The 15449-nt window shown below is 45.8% G+C and overlaps 1 protein-coding gene across 2 annotated transcripts in view; it reads left to right on the top strand.

The window, feature by feature from the left end:
• The window catches only part of LOC135372512 (sodium-coupled neutral amino acid transporter 7-like), a 61200-nt gene extending 58028 nt beyond the window's left edge, over positions 1–3172 (top strand). For both annotated transcript variants that reach the window (XM_064606118.1, XM_064606117.1), the window contains exon 10: positions 2890–3172. In XM_064606118.1, coding sequence (XP_064462188.1) covers positions 2890–3065 — 176 coding nt within the window. In that variant the 3' untranslated portion in view covers positions 3066–3172. The remainder of the gene's footprint in view (positions 1–2889) is intronic.
• The last annotated feature ends 12277 nt before the right edge of the window (positions 3173–15449 follow it).

The raw sequence follows: 15449 nt of genomic DNA, 5'->3' as shown, positions 1-15449 counted from the left end.
TCCCACTCCAGATTTTTGCCTGGGTGGCCGCGCTTCGCTCGCGTTCGTCATTTTCGACCATCGCCTCTTCATCCCCCGCAGCGTTTGGCGGCACTCCTCCTAACTCCTGTGCGAATGCTCATCAGCACACCGCCTAACGCTATTACTCCGCGGCGTACGTGTTGCCAGATGGCGTGGACGACATCAGGTGACATCCGCAGTGCAGACACTTAGCGACCAGAGGCATCGCTGAACCCGCTCTAAAAACAGAACTTCACCACATAGCACGCCCAATCACCATCCCGAATGGCATCGTTCTGCTCCCTCATTGGTTAAAAACGGAAGACGTACGCCTTTTTAGAACACTAATGCGGTTCCCAGAAAAGCGTACGCCCCGCGCTTTCCACAAATCGGGAGTGATAAAGGTGTGGTTCTGTACAGTGGTTGGCCTTCACCGTGATGTGCGGTGAAGTTCTGTTTTAGAGTGCAGGTAAAAGCGGCAGCTCGTTGGTGGCAGCCAAGGTCGTGCGGAAGATTAGGAGCAGTGATGGGCAAAGTACCTCATAATGGCAGTTCAAGTACCTAGCAATAGAGTCACTGAATAGCTTCAGAGTACTGCAACTGATGTACAACTGCAAGCAGGGAAGGGCAACGGACGTATTTTCGTTACCGTTTCCATTTTCGTTACTGCTATATTTTCGTTTCCGTTATCTGTTTCTGATACCAGCCTCTCAATTTAGTTTCTGTTACTGTTTCTGGTAATGGAACGGCTGTCACAGAGCTGCGGGTAAAGCTCCGTCAGCACCCTGTTTTGCCTAAGTGCAACGTTGGTGTCACGCATACACACACATTTTACGTCGTCGGGATGCGCACATCTTGCAAGATTTTTTTTTTTAAATGTTGGATGATGTCTTCAGTCATCAGCACTCTGAGTCCAGCAACTCAAGATGGGCGTAACCTTCATCCAATGTCGCATTCATAAATAGTAGTAAATAATACTGCCATAGCTACGGTGAAATGCAAAAAAGTAAACTAATAACTAAAAATCGTAGGCTGTCATCCTCGTGCTATGATGGAGTAAAGTTAGGTGTTGATGTCATGGAGTTTGGAGGACAGGGACGAGATCCAAATTGCGCTTCGTTTCCATGCTCACGTGTGGTATTTATAGCATTACAGGGAACGGAATCATCAAAATACAAAAATAAAAATGAAATATCACTCAAATGTCACCGCACAACAGGAATAGCCATTACCCGAATTCAATACCAGATGATAATTTTCGTTTCCGTTTCAGTTTTCGGTAATGGAGGACCGTGGTATGCGTTTCGGTTTCCGTTATCGTTTCCGTAATATACCGCTTGTTTCCGCTACCATTGCCGTTACCATTCTCTGACTGCAAGTTCTTCGCCGGGGGGCGTCGTCTGGGGAAGACATATTGGCTCCGTTGTGTTCTTGCATGATGAACTAATACTGGGAACGGGACAGAGAGAAGAGACGATAGGGCAGGTACTACAGGATTTCCCGGCGATTTTAATCCAAGTGCCAGCTAAATTAATCCTAGTGCCAAACTAATTAATCCAGGTGCCATTTAAATTAATCCGAGTGCCATGCAAAATAATCCAGGTGCCACTCAAATTAATCCTATATAAATGCTTGGGATGGTCGACACTTTGCGACAAAGGTGGTAGGGTCAACTATGCGGAACCAAACACTCACTGTTGTGGGTTATGGCAACTGTTTGTGACAGTTTTCGTCATAGCGTGACCTAGTTGGTTGTGCTGATAATTGGTTGTGCTGTGAATTTTGTCCGAGGTCGAAGAAAGGCGTTCTGTTGCATAAAGCTGACCACTGAAAAATTGCCTGCCTTTGTTCTTTGTTTTTTCTTTTCACCTCACGCGTCGCTTATACAAGATTGAGTTGTGCCGCTGTACGTCACTGGTCACGGCCGAAGCCCACGATACCTCACGATGTCCTTTCGTTCGGCGATGCGCTCATTGCACGAGGAGGGGATTTTTTTAAAGGTGTAGGTCACTTGCGCTCAGCGTTCTATCACAGGAGCTCATTTTATTCGTTGCAGAACCCGCCGCAGCGAAGAACAAAAATATTTTGGGAGTCACTTTTATGCTCCTTTAACACTAAACATATGCTACGTGCTACTTTTACTGCATTCGGAGCGCTGAGTGTGTCGCGAGGCTATGGGTGGTTGTTTCTTTTTGCTTTTCCTGCTAGCGGTGTGGGGTGTGGGGTACTTGGCATGAGAAAACGTCTAAACGCGGCTGTTCAACGCAGGAAGTCCAAAACTCGCGTTTCGAACAGATTTTCATGAAGAAGGGGGTATTGCTCCCTTTCAAATTGATACGTCATGCAACTTACTGAAAACGAAGCTCAATAAAGTACCAACGTTCGATTGCATGGCACAGGGGCGAGCTCTCGTGTGGCACGGCAAGAGGAGTCGTCGTCCCATAATATGTGAGACGAAAAAAGAAGGTGGCTATGAGAAAAGCTTGCATATATAATTTTTATTCGTGGGAACAAATATTGTCCTCTCCCACGTTTCAGACCTCATTTTCAAAGTGCTCCATTTAGGGATTTGTGTTAGGTTTTCCCCTCAGGGGGTGTTGGAATTCCATAGGGGGTGTGGCACCGGTACCTGCAGTCTGTTTTAAATGTTTTGGCCTTTTTGGCTGTTTCTTCTTGTTTTGGGGATTCCAAATAAGGATTTCAAATAAGGTGAGCAGGTATGTGCTGGGAAAATCTCTAACTCCATATTACATCTTTTCCATAGTACTTCAGTAGTACGAAGCTGACACCGAAGGCCGATATTGATTGCTAATTTAAGTTGATCTGAAAAAAGTGACGCTGCTTCTTGTCATCTGCTGTGCATAAAGCCGCCAATTAAAATGCTTTCAGGTTTATGCTTGGTGGGTGTCGTACGTAAGAAACCCGGCTACCTGCCCCGGGAGCGGTTGATGCAGTTCCTGGGGTGCGTCGTCATCATCTTTGGCCTGCTGCTATCTGGCACGGTCCTTGTACGGACTATCTTGCATCATATTCCAAAGAGCGGGGCCAGCCATAAGTGTAGCTGACCAGGCAGCGGTTCATCTTACTCAGCGTCAATGCTGAAGCCCATCCTACTAATAGAGGCACCTCTACCACACGAATGATGCAAATACAGAGCCTTTTTTACACTTCCTATGTGACTGGTTTCTTGCAACACCCCCGAGACGTACTTCGTTCGTGGACATCCTTCACTTTCAAAATTCATTTGTTATTACTCAGCGAAAGAAAAATTTGAGAAGCCAAATAGAAGCGACCTTGAGTTTGACAAAAAGGGACCCAACCACTACGGCGTCGTTTATGACCATAGTTGTCTCGCGACGCGGCGCGAATCATAGTCGTCATACCAGGCGCTTTTTTTATAATTTACAGAGTTTTCATGAAAAATCTATGATAGCAGTATAGTTCTTTTTCTGTTGAGTTATACGGCAAGGCGGACATCCTCTCGAAGATAGTAGGTAACTACTAGATGAATAACTACCTACACTTGATTAATTGTTTAATCAGGGAATTTTGGGCAAAAGCGAGATCGCAGAATGGGAGAAAACGGTTCATTGAAATCCATTCTATCTTTTAAAAACGTAGAAAAGAGCGTGTGCTGTGAAATATTCATTGCTGAATTTTGCTATGCAAATGAGCCGAAACCAGAACAGCGCCCCAGGAGCGTATCACCTTCAGCAGCAGAGGCTTATCTTGGTCGGAAAGTGGTTGGTCTGGCCAGCAGATAAGCTCCTATAATTTCTATCGCTCTAAAGCACATGACCCTCTTACATGAAATGAGCGCTGTGCTTCCTTCACTCTCGGTCACTGCGGTTTTGGCTCATTTGCATATCGAAATTTGTGAGTGGAAACAAACTTTATTTCAATATTGATGAGTGGGGAAATTCATCGCCAGCGGCGATACTGTAGCCCATTGTTGCCGGTAATGCGATGTTTAAAAAATTAGCATTGATTTTAGGGCTGAGCGTCAGTGGAGTGGATTTGGCCAGGGACCAAGCAATTTTGACACGGTGAGAAGGTGAGAGTCCAGCTGATTCAGAGAAACTGCTATATCAGCTCTTGCAAGCATAGATGGGGGAGAATGTTAGTTGCCCATGGGCGGGAAGCCAGGGGTGCAAAAGTTGATGAATAGAACGACAGTCTCCTAGCAGCAGTGCAATTCTCGTTCGTCTCCTAGATGACAGAGTTGCTTCTGCGGTGCTGTAAGTTCATTTGCCACAACACCGCAGTGGGCTGGAACCCACTGGAGAATCAGCCTGTGTCTTGCTTCGTACAAATTCTGGTAAGTCATCAACACATGCACCACTAGGGGTGCGGACCAGCCTCGTATGCCTGTATTCGCCGACTTAAAGACGGCTCTAGCTTCCCCGCCAGTGCTAGCACATTTTAATCCGGAAGTACCAACCGAAGTCCACACTGATGCGAGTGGTCGCCGCCTTGGTGCCTTTTTAATAGAGCAAATTACGGGAGCCGAACATGTTATCACCTTCGCCTTTACGATAGGCACGTGATGAGCGCCACCACACACGTCACTATGTGACGCAAGTGGTGAGGACGCTCCTCATTGGACTTGGGATCACATGATCGAGGTGAGCAACATCGCCCAGGCCGGAGCGTCTGCTACCGCTTGGGAGACGCCATGCGTTCTCCGGCTTCGTGATGTCCGAAACGGAGGGTCTGAAGGCTGACAACGACACAACCACGATTTTTTGGGACAGCAGGCACCACGGGAAGAACGAGTGGTGCAGCCCGAAATTAACTGCGTTTGTACAGCAAAAACCCCGTGCTTCTCGACAGTGTGCAGCCTGTCCGACAGTTTTCACCGCGCAGTTGGTTCAGTGGCCTACAGGTGGCGCCACAATACCGCTTCCACAATACCACTTCGCAATAGCTTTCTGCTGCTGTGAATTCTGAGATTGCACAGAAGCCACGGATATATTACTCTTGCGATCGTAATCTTATTTTCTCAGGCTGCGTATATGCTTCTTCTTTTAAAGAAAACGTGACATAAATCATATAAATAATAGAAGTCAACAAGAAGCAGCTAGCAATGTTCGTAGCAGACGGTTTTTCCTACGAACGAATGAGGGGCTCTCTACCACGAACGTCACACTAGAGTGGGTGTGGTCTGCAGTTGGAGCGCTCCGGCCTGTCACCGCGGCAGCGGTTTTCCAAATTAATTGCACCGTGGTGATACAACTTTGGACAGAAATATTTTGTGGAAATGCTTTTCACATACTGCTTTACAAGATGACAGCAGTTTTGGGCCATGTTAGATACCACTTTAATGCTCCTTTAACTCACGCCGAGCCAAAGTATGCCATTACTGAAGAGGAATGCTTGTGTCATAATTTACTGTCATCTAATGGAATAGCCCATGGAGGATTGGTTAAGTCGTATTGAGTTTGTGCTGTATAGCCATTTCTGTGTGACTACCAACTGTGAGCCGATTAAGACATACCCCCTCATAGGATTAATGGTAAGGTAAGCCTGATATGTTCCAAGCACTGAGGTTGCAAATGGTGGTCACATGCAGAAAAGTTCGATTGTGTTGTATTCCTAAAAATATCCTCAATTATACGTTGTGCCTGGTTTTGTGCGGCTATAGTTGCATGTTGTGCTTTGATATCTGCAATGTCACCCCCCGAACACGGATTGTTTCTGTATCACATGATCAGTGAAAATCATTAGGCCTCTGACACAAATTTGTGAGTGTAAAAAACGATTATGATATTATATGCAGAATAATTATTGTTCACTTGATAGAGTTGTATTGGTAGCTTTAAGAAAACAATTATGATATGTCAGGTGTAAGGAAACATAAAATAGATAGTTCTAAGTGTAAAAAATTTGCATGTTTGCAAATTTGAATGTCATGATTTGATGGGTTTTGATATCTGGAATGTTGGTTGTGCAATTGAAAATATGGGGTGTGTGTAAAAAGGTGGTTATGATAGTAAATACAGAATAGTCATTATCCTCTTTGGTTCCATTCCTCAAATTTTGAACAGCATGAACATAGTCCAAAATTTGTGGTGCAGAGACGCAAGGCAGGACAATTATCACTTGGTATGATTAGCATGACTTGTTCCAACACGTTGTTACAGCTATTAATAGTCTGCATTGGTTGGAAACTAGATACTTCCACATGTGAGATCAGTTGGTTGAGCTTGTAGTGGCGCGAGCTTAGTCATCGTCGTCCACCACAGGTTCCATATGAATAATAAAAATGTTTTCGAGTGTACATTCGCCTGGCAATGAAACTCCCCACTCACCATCATAAAATAAAGTTGTTGTTTTCGACTGTACAACTGTGTAAGTCTATTCTTGCACAGCGTACACGTGTGGGCAGCAAGTTGACATGTCGGGTCATAGGGTTTAGATTAAAGAATCAGTTCTTTAACAAAATATTTTCAAATGTACAGCTATGTATTCTTTGCATGTGTTCACGTGGGCGTGGCAAGGAAGTCGTCGGGCGTCGATATGACAGCTCCGGGGATCAGCTGTTCAGCATCCGTCAAAGAATAATAATTGATACTACAGGGTTGCAGGTGTGTGTGGAAGAGGTCTAAAGACCCCGCGGATTCGAAAGAACTTCGTGGACATTTCGCTAGCGTCAAGCAGTGTTTCTTTAGATTATTCCTGGAAATGCAGAGGAGCTGACAGATGTGTTTCAATAATATATTTTGTAGACTTCTGTGTATGTACGTTCTTTGCATGAGGAGGGGGTCGCACAGGTGGCCACAGATCACATAACACGGAGCCGTTTAGGAGGAGATTTTTGCTATTCTTTGGTTTTCTGCCTCCCAGAGATGGGGGTCGCCATGAAGTCAGAGCCGTCATCACTCTACCCATTTTGGTGAAATAAGAGGCGAGCCGTGGTGGCACGGATATATTTCAAGGCAGCACCTCTGCTCCTAAATGGTGGCACTGGCTTTGGCGCCGCCCGTCATGCGATGTGAAATGGGACACTTTAAAATAGGCTCCTCTAAACGGCCCAACACTCCCCACAAACGTCTCTGACATTATGCATTACCCATTTATTGAGACAGTTCTGCTATTCTGTGATCTTTGACTGTCCGGAGATGGGGGCTCGCCGTGACGTCAGAGCCGTCATCGCTCCGGCCACTTGGCCGGGATGAAAGGCGAGCCACGGCGATACGGGGGATTTGAAAGCTGTGCATCCGTTCCAAAATGGCGGAATGTGAGATTTCCATGAAGGACGCTGTGATCCAAGATGGTGCCAGTGGCCCTTAGGCCACCCGTCGTGTGACGTCTAATGGCGTACTTTGAGACAGGCTCCTCCAAATGACCAAGCTCTCCTAATAAACGTCTGTTGCATGATGGAGATACGTGCGCACTCTGGCGGCGCCAGGAAGACGCGGACTAACTGCACTCTTAAAAATGAACTTCACCACATAGCACTCTCCTAGCCAACCATCACCCCGAATGACAACGTTCTCGCCCAAGATTTGTTGAAAACAGGAGGAGGAGCCTATTTTGTGCCGTGCGTAATGCACAAAATAGGCTCCTCCTCCCGTTTTCAACAAATCAGAGGCGAGAACGTTGTCATTCGGAGTGATGGTTGGCTAGGAGTGTGCTATGTGGTGAAGTTCATTTCTAAGAGTGTGGCTACCGTTTTATTTGGGCGCTGCTGTGACTGGACACTGATTTAACTCGACATCCCTCTATACTACTCGGTAACAATGTCTACCTCGGTGAGACGAGTTTCTTCGGCGTCGAGGTGCATGTAACGCTTATTAATAGAGACGTAATCTTATCTATAATCAATCGCTATGGTCCTGCTCCCATTATTGCAAACGTAATGTCCGCAATATTTGGCATCCCCGGGGTTCAGTACTCTTCAATTTCATTCCTCGATGAAGTAGTTAAGTGTTCTCTTCTCTCTCCCTCTGCGGGAGAGTTGTAACAACAGCAAGAGTCTTTCTGAGGGATGCCACGTGGGGACCTCTCATTGAGGGATACGACTGATCGGATTGGCAGCTTGTTCATGCTGACGAACCGCAATTAACGTAGAATCGGGCTTCGTCCATCATGTCCTGATCACGCACTATACAGTAATGCGATATACACTGCTGAAACAGGACTTCACCACATCGCCCTCTCCTACAGCCAATCATCATTCCGAAAGGTATAATTTTGTGACCAGGAGCCCTATCTTCAACTTCTCGTTATCCCATACTGCGCGTTAAATGCATAGAGTATAGGAAGACTCTAGAGAACGGACTTTGTCAATGGGATTCTCCTATCCCCGAGTGTGACCACCAGGGCGCAGCCACTCGTTGGTCATGGACAATGTTAGTGGACGAATTTCTGCCCCCTAACTACAGCGGAGCTGCTTCGTTGGTTGCCCACCCTGTGCAGTCACTTGGAATAACAAACGCCGAAACGGGCTCATGGAGGGAACGACGTCGAGCGAAGGAAACGAGGCAAGCCGCGTAATTGTGTTGAGTACGTGCGACCCTTTTGGGTGCGTGTAAAATTTGTGCTATCATTATCGGAAGAAAAACGTTGTCATATCAAACGTGACTCATATCTTATGTGTGAGATGGTATGCGACACCGCCAACCCCTTGCTTTCCAGCGAGACGGATGAACATGTTTACCGCCTACGGCGTGTTGAAGTGGCGTTTGTGTGCTTTGCGAGTGAAACCAATAAATCATAACGAATGTAGGTATGTAGTTCAGAAGACAACAGTAATTCAAAGATGAATACACACAGTCAACCGTTATCTTCATGCTACTCTGCGAATCAATGGGAACCGGAAATGGCAAAACCACACGCCCTTCCATGCTCTGGTCTATCGAGGTTCGTGATAATAAAGTGACGAACGAATGAGAGCACACGCGCAAATGATGTAGTGGGAAAATATTCAGTTGGATCTTTTCAGACCTGATTTGGTTTCCATACCGGCTAGGGAACCCAAAAATACAAAATACGAGGTAACTATTTCTTTGCTAGAGACGATGGCGTCATGTACTAAATGTAGTACATCAGGGCTCAGTGGTTGTGAAAAAGGTAAAAATATTTGACGATACAATTTTTTTGGACCCTCTTCAGAAACGGAAAAATGTACACGATCATTTTGAACTAACAGTTGCCAAAAATACTGCAGAGCATGTGGAAGATGAACATTAATTTTTGAGCCCCAAAAATGAGCTGTATAGCTTCTTCATTAGTTTGTTTCGCCATTATACATTCCCTGTGATTTGCTCTTCATCAAACACGTCAGTTAGCTCATGTAATACATGATGTCCGTCGTCTGCCGCACCTCGTGAAGCACATTCTCCGTCCTCCTCATTACCTGGATAATTTTCTCGGTCAGATGGAAATATGAGAATATGAATATGTCTTCGTCGCAAAATAAAACCTACTAGACGGAATTCCTATCCATAAAATAAAAATAAAACAAAGGAAACACTGTTGCAAAGGAGTACTTCCTGAGTTCAACTTCCAAGGAGTGACAGACGCTGGGCCGTGATGTACTAAATATAGCACGTATGTACCTGGACGTGCCATATCCGATGCATACGATGGGGCAATAGTTATTTTTCAGTGTCCATAAGGCCTTCAGTGTTTCATAAATAACATGCAAAATTCTCATCATGCACATTACAATACTTGAGTCATAAAAAAAAATATTTTGTACTTCCCGCTGCTTCCCTTGCAGGTGCCTTTACCTTCTTCGTCGTCTTCTTCCCCTGTTCCAGGGCACGCGAGATCCCGACAAGCGATGCAGATGCGGATTAGGATGTGTTACGAATATTTTCTCTTCCAATCTTGCGCAGGATTTCCAGAACATCAATAAATGCCCTTCGGACGCTGTTTGCCCGAAACCCTCGTCGCTGCCTTGGCCTTCCAAGAATGGCTGAAACAAGGCAAGTCCTGGCTGAAGCTGGTGAACTCCCGGTTAAGGTTCTCCGTGAGCATGAATTGGCTCGGCACTTTCTACGTCTGCGTGCGCACATTCCCCGTCACCCACCACTCAGGAAAGTTCGATGCCGTCCTGAAAGTTATTTCCATCGCGTAGCGCAGAGGACACGCACCGCTCTCACTGGCTTCATAGCTACGGAAGTCCCACCGCCGGACGCCCCGTGGTCTCTGCCTGTGCCACCTACCTTTGTACATCTTCCGGACCTCCAGGAACGAAGAGATGAAGTTCCCCCCTCAAGGCCCTCGAGCCCATTTTTATGCTCCGTGCTCTGCTAGACGCGAAGTTTTCTACCTCTACCGCTGCATATACCGATGGCGCATCTCGAAATGGCAAGTCCGCCTCTGCATTCGTCATCCCGTCTGAACGAGTAGTGGAAGGACGTCGCCTTTCGCATCAGACCTCATCCACAGCTGCGGAACTCTAGGCCATACTTTTCTTTCTGCAGCACATCGTTCATTTTACCCCGCGGGAATGGGTTGTGTTCACTGACTCTACATCTGCGCTGCAAGCAATTGAAAATTCTGGCATCCGAGGCTCATCCGCACCGTTGGTGTTGGACGTGTTAATGGCTTACTGCCTTGTCTACGAAGCAGGGCACAGGCTGGTTCTCCAATCGGTTTCCGCCCATTGCGGTGCCGAAGGGAACGAACAGGCCGACAGCGCCGGAGAAGCAGCTCTCCCGTCTCGTAGACGGACGCGTATAGGCTCCGAGGGTGTTGTTTCCAATGCAGCCCCCAACAGACGGATTATCTCCGATGAATAAAAGGATTAGCCATTGTGTAGGGTACACCACTAGAGGGCGAGCGACGCTTCACCACTAGGGACCGCTGCTGTCGCATTTCGCGGATGACGTCATTGCTCCGTCGAGGAGCATGGTGAGAGATAGCGGGAGGCATGGGATGGTGATGCGAAATAGAGCGCCCTCGTGCAAGGCTGGGGTGGCGCTGCGAGCGGTATGACAGCCGCTTTCGGCGGCCGCTCTCCATGGGGTTGTTACAGCCTCGTGACCGCGATACGCAGCGTCGGCGGCGAAGGGTTTTGGGTCCAGCGTTGTGTACCACTCTTTCAGCGACTTTTTATTAATCTCACTCCGTTTATTGTTCAACTGATGGTTGTTGTTTCAGAGCTCAATTGCTATGCTGTGCGATTGGGGTGAACGGCACGCATACGGCATACGACAATATAAATAAATTAACTTAAATAAAATGATGTGCACGATAAATTACGTCACATTATTCTTCCCGTGTTGCTACATTTTGCATTATAAAGGCGCTTTCGTGAACCAGTCGTTCACAAACAGCTGTGTACATCCCGTTGTGTATATATTAGACTTGGATAATTTTCTTTTAATGGCGTAATAACGCTTTTGCGACTCAAGTGCGTATATTAGCAGGCTCCAGACTTGCGCAATATTATTTTGGTGATGGTGCATATGTTCAGACAAGAGCGGAACAATGTTGTTCCTATATTCGCATTATGTATTTATTCACTTCAGTATATCATTCTCACATACTACTTTAAATTTAATTAGCGTTTAGTAATACTGTAGTATAAACAATTTGGCACACTACAGTGCTGTAAGATATATTGTAAGCACCTTATGGCTGCAGAATCACTGGGTGAATATCAGTAAAATTTTAGTTCCTTCTTTTCTGTGGTGGTCACTGTCACTAATAGGGATTCATTTAAGCATTGTGGCAATTCCAATGTAAACAGTCATCTGCTATGTTGGAAAGTGAGTGATTATGGTCAAACAAGTCTGAATAAACATGATACCTTCTACAATACCAACTGTGATTCCTAAATGCCAGCATGACAAGTTATGAAGAAATGTTAACGTAGTGCATGTTATCCAAAGCAAGTTCTTCCACATCCCCCCATGTACACACACTAAGAAAGAAAGAAAAAACGGGTCTTGGGTTTGCCTCTGGTAACACAGTTTAACTACACAAATGCAGATATGTGCAGTCACACACATTTGTAAGGAAAGCATGACGATTATTGCAGTTGCAACAGTCATGTCAGTAGGTCATGCACACCTTGGTATTTTCGAAATTTCTCAAACATTTCCATATCTTTTATATTCAACGTGCTGGACATCTGGTGTGCAACACCTGATATCGAACCAAAATCTGAGTCAGTATTGGGTCACGAGCACACCGGTGTAACGTGAGCAACAATAAGGCAGACGACATGTCAACAAGTTGCAAACCGCTGTTCCATCTTGCACATTTGTCATGCTCATCTAGGTATTTTTGAAATTTCTTAAACATCTCCACATCTTTTGTATTCAACGTGCTGGACAACTAGTGTGCAACACCAGATAGGGAATCAAAATCTGAGCCAGTATTGGGTCACGAACAAACCCGTGTAACATGAGCAACAATAAGGCAGACGACATGTCAACAAGTTGCAAACCGCTGTTCCATCTTGCACATTTGTCATGCTCATCTAGGAATTTTTGAAAAATGTTAAACATTTCCACATCTCTTATATTCAATGTGCTGAACATCTTAGTGTGCGTCCCTCAGACTCTTTGTATCAATATTAGGTAATTTGATCAGAGAAGCTACACGCACAGAGGCAAACCAAAGACTTTTTTTTTCTGAGTATGCGTGTGTGTGGGGGGGGGGGTGGAAGGAGTTGCTTCTGATAGCATGCACTATGTTAACATTTATTCATCCTATTCATATTCCAAATTTCAAATTTCAATACCTAGACGAGCATGACAAATGTGCAAGATGGAACAGCGGTTTGCAACTTGTTGACATGTCGTCTGCCTTATTGTTGCTCATGTTACACCGGTGTGTTCGTGACCCAATACTGGCTCAGATTTTGGTTCGATATCAGGTGTTGCGCACTAGATGTCCAGCACGTTGAATATAAAAGATATGCAGTTGTTTAAGAAATTTCAAAAATACCTAGATGGGCATGACAAATGTGCAAGATGGAACAGCGGTTTGCAACTTGTTGACATGTCGTCGGCCTTATTGTTGCTCATGTTACGCCGGTGTGTTCATGACCCAATACTGGCTCAGATTTTGATTCAATATCAGGTGTTGCACACCAAATGTCCAGCACGTTGAATATAAAATATATGGAAATATTTGAGAAATTTCAAAAATACCAAGGTGTGCATGACCTACTGACATGGCTGTTGCAACTGCAATAATCTTCATGCTTTCCTTACAAATGTCTTTGTACGCACATATCTGCATTTGTGTAGTTAAATTATGTTACCAGAGGCAAACCCAAGACCAGTTTTTTTTTTTTCTGAGTGTGTGCCCATGGGGGGATGTGTAAGAACCTGCTTTGGATAACATGCACTACGTTAACATTTCTTCATACCTTGTCATACTGACATTTAGGAATCACAGATGGTATTGTAGAAGGTATCATGTTTATTGAGACTTGTTTGACCATAATCACTCACTTTCCAATATAGCAGATGACTGTTTACATTGTAATTGCCACAATGCTTAAATGAATCCCTATTAGTGACAGTGACCACCACAGAAAATTTTACTGACATCCACCCAGTGATTCTGCAGCCATAAGCTGCTTACAATATATCTTACAGCACTGTAGTGTGCCAAATTGCTTATACTACAGTATTACTAACAGCTAATTAAACTTAAAGTAGTATGTGAGAATGATATATTGAAGTGAATAAATACATAATGCGAATAGAAACAACTGTCCTCCGCTCTTGTCTGAACATATGCACCATCACCAAAATGATATTCCGCAAGTCTTGAGCCTGCTAATATACGCGCTCGAGTCGCAAAAGCGTCATTACGACATTAAAAGAAAAGTATCCAAGTTTAATATATACACTGCACACGGCGTTTGATGCACACGGCTGTTTGTGAACGGACTGGTTCGCGAAAGCGCCTCTATATTGCAAAGTGTAGCAACACGGGAAGAATAATGTGGCGTAATTTATCGTGCACATCATTTTATTTAAATTAATTTATTTATATTGTCGTATGCCGTATGCGTGCCGTACACCGCAATCTCACAGCATAGCAATTGATCTCTCAAACAACAACCATCAGTTGAACAATAAACGGAGTGAGATTAATAAAAACTCGCTCAGACTGGTACACAGCGCTGGACCCAAAACCTTTTGCCGCCGACGCCACGTATCGCGGTCACGAGGCCATAACAACGCCCTGGGGAGCGGCTGTCACATCGCTCGCAGCGCCACCTCAGCCTTGCACAAGGGCGCTCTATTTCGCATCACCATCCCATGCCTCCCGCTTCTCTCACCATGCTCCCCGACGGAGCAATGACGTCATCCGCGGAATGCGACAGCAGCGGCCCCTAGTGGTGAAGCTTCGCTCGTAGCGCCCTCTAGTGGTGTACCCTACACAATGGCTAATCCTTCTATTCATCGGAGATAATCCGTCTATTGGGGACTGCATTGGAAACAACACCCGGCGAATCCGCTCTCGCCTTCCTGCCGGACCAGCTCTGGTGGCGCAGCGGTAACAGGTGCGCTTGGAGACTGGGAGGTCCGCGGGCCGGCTGTGCCGTCTGGGGTTTTTCCTGGGTTTCCCTCAGATGTGTAATAGGCGTATGCCGGCACAGTTCCACTGAAGTCGGCCCATGGACGCAGCTATCCTCCCCCCGAGCGGATTCCGCTCGGTCTTCCACTTCACCCTCTCCTCTCCTCCTCTCCACCACCTTTCCCTTCCCGAGAAACATGCCGCCTAATCAGGCAGGCAGACCTCTCGGTTCCTCCCAACGACACTCCTCCTCCTCCTCCTCCTCCCTCCTGCCGGAGGCAGCTGCTCTTGACTTTTTTCGACTTTTGCAATGACCAGTACGTTTCGGGTACTTCAGATCCGCATGGCTCATATTGCTGGGTCGTTGGCACTCCGATAACCAAGGGAGGTATGAGGTTTTATCGTTTCCCTGCCCGCCTGTACAAGCGCGGCCGCAGGCGACGCCGGATTAAAGTCATCTGGCGCGACAAGGAAATATGATCTATCCTGAAATAGAATCTAAATTCTACTCATGTGATACCTGCGTCCTGTTTTGCAGTAAATGTGAACGTCTTCATTTCTGCAATCTGCATATAATTTATGTGACTACGTTGTGTCAAACCACCGAGGTAAAACTTCTCTACACACGTCATCTGGTGTGCATAATGTTTGCGCACCAGTTTCATCATATAGCAGAAAATACCGGGTGATGAAAACAATGAGGCTTCTCTTAGTATTCCCTTCCTTTTGAAATTGGGATTGATCCCCGCCACGGTGGCAAATTGGCCGATTGAGGAGTATCGCCAGTGCCGCATTGTGTTTACATTTGCCGGCCGCTCCCGCTTTACACTCGCAATGTCCGTTGATTATACGTAGAGTTTGTGGCTTTCGGCATTTACTTTCAAGCAAATTCAGGGGGAGTTTACCGACATTCATATGGTTTAGTAAAAATCGGATTCTTTCTGCAG

The sequence above is a fragment of the Ornithodoros turicata genome, unplaced genomic scaffold (genome assembly GCF_037126465.1).
Source record: "Ornithodoros turicata isolate Travis unplaced genomic scaffold, ASM3712646v1 Chromosome15, whole genome shotgun sequence".
Classification (NCBI taxonomy): domain Eukaryota; kingdom Metazoa; phylum Arthropoda; class Arachnida; order Ixodida; family Argasidae; genus Ornithodoros; species Ornithodoros turicata.
Note: the sequence above shows the minus strand (reverse complement) of the source record. Positions and strands in the feature narration are given on the sequence as shown.